General features: G+C 35.6%; 1 protein-coding gene across 1 annotated transcript; it reads right to left on the minus strand.

Annotated features, from left to right (window-relative positions):
* Window positions 1-1,497: 1,497 nt before the first annotated feature.
* LOC139117882 (hepatocyte growth factor receptor-like) lies at window positions 1,498-7,608 on the minus strand. The gene is made up of 8 exons (XM_070681116.1): window positions 7,219-7,608; window positions 6,076-6,310; window positions 5,273-5,401; window positions 3,783-3,872; window positions 3,359-3,540; window positions 2,518-2,627; window positions 1,830-1,992; window positions 1,498-1,638 (listed from the first exon to the last, which is right to left on the minus strand). Exons 1-8 carry the CDS (start codon window positions 7,606-7,608, stop codon window positions 1,498-1,500), a joined length of 1,440 nt encoding a protein of 479 aa, XP_070537217.1.
* Between the last annotated feature and the right edge of the window lie 2,754 nt (window positions 7,609-10,362).

The following is a 10,362-nucleotide window of genomic DNA, read 5'->3' on the forward strand; positions in this document are numbered from 1 at the left end:
TCCTACTTATACTCAATAATTCAATCTACAGAGTATGAGAACAATCTAGAACTTCTATTGATATGCTAATTACTGTTAAAAATAGCTCCACTTGTAGTGACTAATTGACTAATTGAATTTCCAAAGTTCTAAACATGACAGATGGACTTCAAAGTCATTGAGGCGAATGACCTTAAGAATGTTCTGTTGTAATTTAACTTAGAAATGACCTACATAACAAATAAAAGACTTAACTAATGGATTCGGAAGTGTTAATATCAAGTAATGTAATATGTCTTTATTAAAAGTGGTAAACTGTTTCTGTGAAGGCAACATTACAAGCAAACTCTAAAACCCATTACATCATTTAACAGTTGTAATTTTCTCTCTTGAACCTAACATATAGTTTTATTTACATTGAACGGCCTGATTATTGGACATATTTCAAAGTAATATTGCTTCATGGTTATATAGACAGAAGAAATATACGATTGGAACTAATTTGGGATAATTGGATGGTGAAGTAAGGTCGTTTTAATCTGCAATTCGTTTTAAGTTACACACTTGCTTTTATAAGTAATTTGTAATATTGCAACATTCAGCTACATGGAACCTAACACTTTTGAGAAATTTGAAAAATATGAAAATCCAATATCCCAAATTAGTTCCAATCGTGTTTATTGCAAACCAATAAAATTTAATACCTATCTTAGCATCACGATACAAGTAAAAGTGGAAGATTTATTGATTTAATATAACTCGTTGCATTTCGGGTGAGCTATAAGATATAAGCCTTTACACACAAAGAATAGAATGTGTCGTTACAGGGTGTTTTTGTATAAAAACTTAGCCGATTATTTCAAGATACAGTGGTTTGACGTCACTACTTTGGTAAGGTATTTGCAGAATCTGTTTGAGTTCCTCAACGAGTGTTTTGAAGTCAGGTCTGTTGTCCGGATCACTGCGTCATCATTGAAGCATAAGTCCGTACCTAGGATATGCAAACATTGATATGTGAAATGTTATCATGGATATATGTGAAATGGGAACATAGTCTTATGGACTGGCAAACCGTTTATATCTCTAATACTTTAACGGTTTTCGAATTCGAATTCTATTCATCTATATCAGTATTTTTAAAAGTTAACAAGCTTAGTCACCACAAGAGATGAACTTTCAGTGACCATTTGAACTAAATGATAATATGCGTTCAGTATTCCTGTACTTCTGCCATTGACGATATTATAAATTGAGGCAGCGCCCTCTTTAGACATGCACTGCTGAAAGATTTACCCATTGCCATGAACTAGTTACAGGGAAATCAGTTGATCAACAAGAGTCATACAGCATCATCCCTCAATTTACCATATCATTCATTAAATGAAGAGAAAGGTAATATTGTAATCAAATTTCAAACTTCTAAAAGTGACCAAAATTCTCATATCTGTATTTCTCAGATGAAGTCCAATTTAGGCGCATTTCCGATCAAAAGCATTAGCATTAAATAGATATAGCTACTTACACCTCGTCAGGGGTAAAGTGAGGTTGGTTTAATCTTTTTCCCGTGTCAATGTATCTCAACAAATCCCAATTATCAACGGAACCGTAAGGAACTTCACCCCGAGTTACTAGTTCCCACACCAATACACCAAACGACCACTGCGTAATGAAAATACATATGATAAACAATACCAGCATAAATTCAATGTGATAGCATTGTTTGTGTGTTGTTTTGCTATTGACTACATTATTTTCAAACCAGTTTGAATATAAAAGCTTTTATACTAACCATAATTTAAACAATGAAGAACACGAAGCATCCATACATAAAGTAACATTTTCTTACTTACAACATCTGTTTTTGTAGTGAAGATCTGCCTACGGAAGCTTTCAGGTGCCATCCATTTCACAGGCAATTTTACGGTTTTGTCTTTCGTTGAATAATATTCCCTCTCGTATATGTCTCTGGACAAGCCAAAGTCCGATACTTTCACTACATTTCTTTCATCTACCCTGGGTAAGGCATCAGAGAAATATATATTATTAGTTCAAATGCTGTTTCAGCTGTTCAGGTTTGTAGTAGTATCGTTTTCGAAAATCTACCTCGAAAGTGAAAGATCCAAACTCTTGATCAAAGTTTCCTCTATAAAACTTTCAACCATCTTTTACCAGCTCAAGAATAGAAATCAGGGGTAACATGTAAAGTTTTGTTCTAGAGAAACAAATTACCTAGTAATTTCCTAATAATAGAAATTCAAAATGGCCGCATTCCCTACGCTAACTAAATGGGGGAAATAAAATTTTCGATTTTCTGAACACAAAGATGGTGAAAATATTTCTTACTCCAGGAGTTTCAAAATCAGCCCCAACAAGAGATTAACCAGAAAAGTATTGAAAACATTTGAGAGTACAAAATAATAAATGTCCCCAATGGTTACTCTGCCTTGAATAATTTTTAAGGTAGATCACAAATCCCTGTTATATTAATGAAATATACAACGAATCTTCCTATGGATAGGCAAATGATAATGTACTAACATGCAATTCCTGCTAGCCAGATCTCTGTGTACAAATTTTCTCTCGCTGAGATATGCCATTCCTTCTGCTACGTTCAAGGCAAAGGTAAGTAAGTCCTTCAACGTGAATTCCTTCAACGAATAAGAAAGACGAATCAGAGTATGAATTCGGATTTAAGAGGCTAACACTAATATGATAGTAACATAGTCATGATTTTGATTGACGTTATAGATGTTAGTAGAAGTATTTCTCTTAAATGCAAGTTCAATTCAGGAACAAAATGAGAAAGTAAATTGCATTAAAAGTTCATCTCGATAAATTCGATTCATGTAATCTGTCATCTACTTATTATTTAAGCAATAAAGCACACCCAGCGATGGTATACCACGAGATTTTGACCAGTTCACGACATATATGCACGAGCGATAGCGAGTGCATATATGGAGAGAACTGGGATGATATAAGTAATATTATATCATACCAGTATATTGATGGCGCAAATGCAGCGATCTGATTGGTCGAGACGCGAAAAGAACCGTGGTATATTAGCGATATATCACGGCTGGCATGCGCGCCAGCTCTCACGTTCAGAAAAATCCGCTTATGACGTTCCAAGCCAGAATTAAAATATACTGTTATGATATAATAGCAATAAATCACACCCAGCGACGGTATACCACTCGATTTTGACCATTTCACTTCATATATGCACTCGCTATCGCTCGTGCATATATGTCGTGAACTGGTCAAAATCTCGTGGTATACCGTCGCTGGGTGTGCTTTATTGCTTAAATATCATATTATCTAAGGATAAAGAAGAGAGATCAAGCATTCAGCAATCAAACTAATATAGCACACTAACTCTTGACTGGGTTGTGATAAATGACTTCAGATCACCGTTCTTCATGTACGGCAATACGATCAAAGGCAATCCATTCCCTTGTATGCACACACCGATCAGAGATAAAACATTGGGATGATCGAAGTCTTTCATAAGAACGCCTTCTAGAAGAAACCTGCGGAGATCATCTAGCGCCACGTCACCTTGTAAACAGAACATCCAAAAAAAGGTAAAAATATGAATTAAATTTAAACTGCTTAATTGAAATTGTTCAGTGTTCAAGTGTAATAATATCTTCATGCATTCCACAATTTCAAATGAAAAATTGACCCTAAGCCACCACGTGGCTGACAGAGTAAATATATCAACCGTTTACTTTCTTAAGAGAATACAGAAAATGATAATCATGACACAGAAATGATAATGAACACTGTGTATATATTACCTCGAAGCATTTTCACTGCCACTTCCTGTGGTGAACGCCTGGTTTTAAAATTATGATGAATAGTTCCTTTGACAACTATGCCTTTATGACCTGTCATTGTTGAACAAAAATCGTCATCATGAAGGGTATAAACACATGTAATTGCATTTACTGCATACATTGACAAGGGTTTAAATGACAGATTTTTCTCACAGACACATGTACAAGTTATCCAACTTGGATTTGTAATTCAGCATTTTAATCCCTAGTGATTTGCTCTTCAGTTTATGATATACAGTCATGTTGTAATTTTATCGAAATAGTTTATCTATGTACTTTTAATGTGAACCAATATCACTTCTTGGTCTTCTGGCCAGAGGTCCATATATCTTTCTTTCATGAATATGACTTTGTTTGTGTACCGTCTATTTACTGTCTGTTCTGTGCTGTTTTGTGTCTATGTTTACAACTATTGTCTTACGATTCTGCCCTACTGTCATTGGATTATGGATTGGTATGATTGCGATTATGTAATACAGAAATTATTGAAAGGCAACATTAGCCTGACTATATCTCCCAATCGTTTGCATTGACGCAGCCATATGCGAATGAAGTAGTTGACAACTTACAAAGACTTTACGGGTCTCTTTAACTGCCATTTAAACCAAGGCCAATAGATCGATGCACCACGAGATTGTTATTGGTCACATTCGGCATGACTGAGGACGGGCAAGTACATGAAGTGAACTGGTGAAATCGAGTAACAACGCTGTATTGGTCAAAACCGACTTATACCAGTATATATAAAGTTTAGCATGAAACGATTTAAATGTGTTTATTTTTGACTGTTTTTTCCTTTATGATAAAGTGTATTCATTGGATATCGAAATTTGACTTTTCATCTTGTATTTCTAGAGCAATAAGGCAACCGCTTATCGGTGACTCGCCGTTGCCGACGAAATCACAATTACCTCAAACTTTGTACTTGGCATTGTGAATACTGATTACAGTTAAAGGGCTATTGTTACTGTTCATAGATGCATTCAGTTGATGAATCCGCATTTCCCTTCCAAAATAACCTCCTTTACAATTGTTATCCCTATATCGTTTTGTATTTATTGTCACTTGGAAAGGTTGCAACTTTTGTATATCGTCAATATTGTTTTGCTACCTTCGCTTTTCTGCCAATCACAGTGTTGTATTTCCTCGACCAATATACTGGATTAAGTTGACATCGCAAACCATATCTGAAGATGGCATTGTTTGTCGTGATAAATCCCTCAGGCACTTAATAAGGTATCGTGGGGAAGGTTGGGGGTTCTGATGATGATGAATTAATTTAATAATCGGTAAGTTTTGTGGAAACATTATTTTATCACAGATGCTTTTCAATATCGGGTGAACGTACAAAAAAGCTGCAATATTGCTCGGTAATTTAGATTACTCTTAGAGCAGAGATTGCATGATACATCTACTGTCATGATGCGGCGATGACAGATTTTTACAGTTACCTTGTCCGAGGATTTCCTTTTCGTGGATTTTTAAGTCCTTTCTGTCGATTTTTACTGTTTCAATGTCATGTTTCATGTCTTTGTCCAAATAGCTGTAAGGATCATGTCGCCAGTCATCTCCTATAAACACTTCAGACAGAAGAAACATGAATTTAATATGTGCAATACACTGTTGACATGATAAGTATTTCTCCATGAAACTACAAGCTACCTAAAATATTCTCAGCTAAGTTGCGCAGTTATATTTCTTACATTGCGGCTGGTGATATTGAGTGTTATTTATATTGTTATATTCAGAACAATTCATCAAACTACAGAGAACCGATATTGCTGTTTCTAGATAAAATGAAAGACTAGAAAATCAGAGAGACAATATAACCTTTTGTAAACATTTTAAGTTAGAACGCGCCTTTGGGACAGATATTCGGACTATCAATTTTCTACAATTCTTTTCTGATCTACCACTTGGAGGGGGCTCATTTTGAAGCTCTTCGAGAAATAAAAACTTTCATCGTCTTAGTTTTTCGAAAATCCAAAATTTCATTTTTCCCCATAGAGTTATCACAGGAATGGCGGCCATTTTGAATTTTAAATATCGCAAAATGTTGGTTAATTTGTTTCGCTAGTTCCAAACTTTGTACGGTGTCCCCTGATTTTTATTGTTAATTTGGTAAGAGAATGATTGAAAGTTTCATTCAGGAAAGTTTGAGCAAAAGTGTGTCTTTCAATTTCGAGGTGCATACTATCTTAACAACAACTATTCACTGCACATCACTATGTTGAACAAAAAGAAAGATACTCACGTGACGTATACACGTGATCAATCTCAACAGTCTCGATGACTCGACGTTTTACATGTTCTTTATTACGCCAACGTAGAAACAAGAAAATGATGACAGCGATCAATATGATGAGAATCAAAAGGAATATCAGCACAATGATGACGACTATCCATGGATCCAGAAATGGGTCTTCATTTTCAACGTACTGCAGATATCCAATAAAATAGGAGTTCTTTTCAAAGGTCCCAAACTGAACCTGCAGAGAAAGAAAATCAAACTTTTATGTTTCGAAGAGATATGTGGCAAGTGGATTTCATTTGATATTCTAAAAATGTGTTAAATAGGTTGTAATTTTACTTGCAATAGCACTAACATCGTATACGATCAGTTTATGGAACCAACATCAGAAAGCGTAAGGAAAGTACTCACTTGAAGAATTATAAAAACAGATTTTGGAATTAAGGTTTCTTGAAGATATACAGATAAATACATTAGTGACAGTATTCATGATCTCGGAATTCAAAAAATCATTTTGCTGCTGTGTTATGTTTCTAAATTGCTTCATCTGGCTACACACTAAGAACTGAGACATTCCGCTTACCAAAACCTGTGGGTGTCGTGGACCCTGCGATATTCATTTCTCACGGGTGGTTTGTGTTCAGGAGGTATACATGCCATTTCATTGGAGTACAGTGATATCACTCGGCAGAAATCCGTTCCTATTTGAACTTCCACGTCTGTCTTCTGGGCCCCACAGTCCATTCCTTTTCCCTTTCATTAAAATAAGTTGAGTGACGGATTATGAATGGGGCAAGGAACAATCAAACAACATGTGACCTTTGTGACGAAGCTAAAAGTTTGTAAAGTACGAAGTTGTAGAACATTCCAGCAGTGCACGCGATGACATTTTCAAAAATTTTAACAACTCACAACAAGAGGGAATAACTATACATTTCAAGGTCGGAAAGCGGTTGAACTCATTTTTTCTAATTTTTGTATTTTTGTCTCAACATACCGTGTTCTCGTAGTCCCATTCAAATGGAATTCTGCACTTGCAGTTGATTTTTTCTCTTGAACGGCTACCGGTCGCGTAAGTTTAACAATGCACATTGTGTCTGTTCATTGGTGCTATCTGATCATCATTCAAAATGGAAATACTTGTACCTTAATAACCAAGTAGGCCGACTCCTCTGGGTCAAAGATCAATATATCACTGGCACTAGAAGAAGGGTATTGTGGGTCTGAGAAGTTGTAAACGATTGGATTCCAAATCACATCTATGTGGGTGTATTTTGAAGAAAGATGACGAACGATGTTTTCAGGAAGCCATCTCGAGTCGCCATCTAAGACAAAGCCAACGAGGAAGAGTGCATCTTCTCCTGTTATTGGATCAGAAGTGAGATAAGGACACGAATCTTCATCCTCTTCGCTGCGTCGTCTCCTGCTGATGGTGTTGTTGCTGTTGTTGTTGTTGTTGTTGTTGTTGTTGTTTTGTTCTGCTGTTGTGTTGGAGTAAATTGTCAGTTCTGGTGTGGGGCATGACATGGTTGTCATGGTGACTTCAATACATATCTGCAAAATATCATAACAGATAAAATTGCTGAGGATCTTTTCCAAATACCAATTCGTACAATATTCCATAGTTTGTGGATTGACCATGGGAATTCAAACAGTTCCTTATGTGAAAATAACTGTACACGACGATCTTTGACAAATAAAAAGGCATCGATTGATTCGACATATATACTTAATGGTGAGCAGATTTATGAGTTACGATATCGAGGTCTTGTCAAAATCACATTGTTGGGAAAACTTACTACTACCGAATAAAAGTTCTGTATTGAGGAATTTGTTACAACGGATACAACGAAGAGAGGGCGTGCTATTACGTTCAGATTCGTCCCCGTGACCATCTGCATAATACCTCCTCTGAAAAAAATACAAATTTAATTTGCTTTATTCATAAATATGACGAGACAAATTGTTGTTCAATTTGAACTGCTGTCGAAAGGAGAAATTTGTATTTACATCGATGTAAATTACACTACACTATCTTTGGTATAATAATCAGAGTACTGTTGTCTCGATTTCAAATCTGTTATCTGTTTAGGCAACTATAGACGGAAGTGAAAACACTGAAATTGAGATCCAACGTAGACAAATACTCTTGCAGTGTGTAAACATCTATAATGTTTGAAGTAATTTAACATACCTCCATATGTAGGATAGTCAGGCCTAAAATCGTTAATCTAATGGTCATGTAGAATTGACTGATCTTAAAACAGAGTCAAATCTATAACTTTCCTGAAAGACAGTGTGTCTCTTCCATGTTGGATAAATCAAGTAATACCACATAGTGTTAAGGTAGTATGCGCCTCGAAAGTGAAAGACTTAAATTTTTGCCCAAACTTTCCTAAATGAAACTTTCAACCATTCTCTTACCAAATCAAAAATAAAAATCAGGGGTGACCGTGCAAAGTTTGGAATTAGCGATACAAATTACTCAGTATTTTGCGACATTTCATTTTCAAAATGGCCGCCATCCCTGTGTTAATTCTATGAGGTAAAATTAAAATTTCACGATTTTCAAAAACTAAGACGGTGAAAGTTTTTCTCTCTCCAAGAGCATTAAAATGAACCCCCACAAGAGGTAGATCAGAAAAGAATTGTTGAAATTTGAGAGTCCAAATATTTGTCCCCGAGGCGCGTTCTACCTTAATTCATCGACAATTTTAACTACTTCTAATTACCCGATGAATGTGATAAGAGGGGAAATTGTTTCAATTGTGGGATCTTCCTGATAAAAGTAATTTCTGACACTTTGTCTTGTGTATCTTCCATCAAAGATGACGCTGATAAGTGATTCGGAAGGCTCAGTTACAGGCGATGTGAGACATGACAGGTACGTTTCAGCTCTCCTGTAATGTTGAGATTGAATGGCAATGTTATTACTTGTATTGATTTTGAAACCTTTCATATGATAACTGTAAAATGTACAAAACAAAACAGTGTAAGAAAACATTCTTGGCATGACATACAGCAGACGTTAGTTTCTTAAATAACCTGCAATCACAAATGTACGTGTACACATACATGGTAAACCATGTTTACATATTAGCTTCAGTAGCATGCACTGTATATTTTGTCACGTGATCATCGAGTGAACTGTTTATATTGATACAGGTAAATCGATTCTTTGTTATTCATCGTTCGCTGATGAATTCTATACTTATATAGTTTTTCTTAGTTAGGTCATTGTAATACCGACGGAAGAAGGTTTAAGAAAGTCATTTTTGGTAATCATTACGTCAAAATACAATTGCTTACCAATTAATTTCACAAGGCTGTCCACCAATGATCACATCGACATTCCTGGTTATGTTCAAATGCTGTCCATAGATGCTCAATGTCGTACCACCAGCACGTGGTCCCTTAGATGGCTCAAAGTCATCGATTTCTGGATCCTTTTGTGGAAAAAAAGAAATCAATCCCCATTGTAATTTATTTTTATTTGAAATTATCTAGGTGCTGGAGCTTCTTTACCTTTGAAATTTAATTTGCCGTACTGCTGACATGACATGCATGACCGGTCATCTTGGTATTTCATCGATGTCAAATAACCATATTACAGTAAAACTGAAGCATCCAATTAAATGAGATGATTTTGCACAGAAATTCCTGTATCACCAATTTTTAAGAAATTGAAAATATTTAATTTCAAATATCATTTATCTTCATAAATGTAAGCATGTACGGTCATGCAGCGATTCTGAAGATGATCACAACATATGGTAAACCTACACACCTACTCCTGTAGATGTGCTAAGGTCATATTGGAATGGAATCTACACGAAGGAGTTGGGATACTTATTTACTGTGCAGTTAAATATAGGGAACCGACCTTTGCTTATTAGTATGTAGAAAACTAATACAATGAACTGTCAAAAGATATTTCTTAATAAAATTGACAAAGGTGATTTAATCTATGTACACCGATGGCAGTTAATATAGAACTAAACTTAGAAATTGTGGTAATGGTGAAAGTTTTTTATTCCCTTTTTCAAATAAAAAGGGTTCAGTTTGTTAGCGTATGTTATCATTAGGCATGAATCAGTTGGACGGAGATATTTAGAAAGTCCTGTTAGACTCCGTTAGCGGCTGGCATTAGTTCCCAAAATCCATATAACAGTACCATCATCGATACGCAGTCTGGGATCAATGGCATTTAGCGATGAAAAGGTGTAATCTGCGATGTATTTAACATGCTTATTTCTACCATAGACACTCGCGGGTCTATGTTTGTACTCA

This window comes from Ptychodera flava, chromosome 18, assembly GCF_041260155.1.
Source record: "Ptychodera flava strain L36383 chromosome 18, AS_Pfla_20210202, whole genome shotgun sequence".
In the NCBI taxonomy this organism is placed as follows: domain Eukaryota; kingdom Metazoa; phylum Hemichordata; class Enteropneusta; family Ptychoderidae; genus Ptychodera; species Ptychodera flava.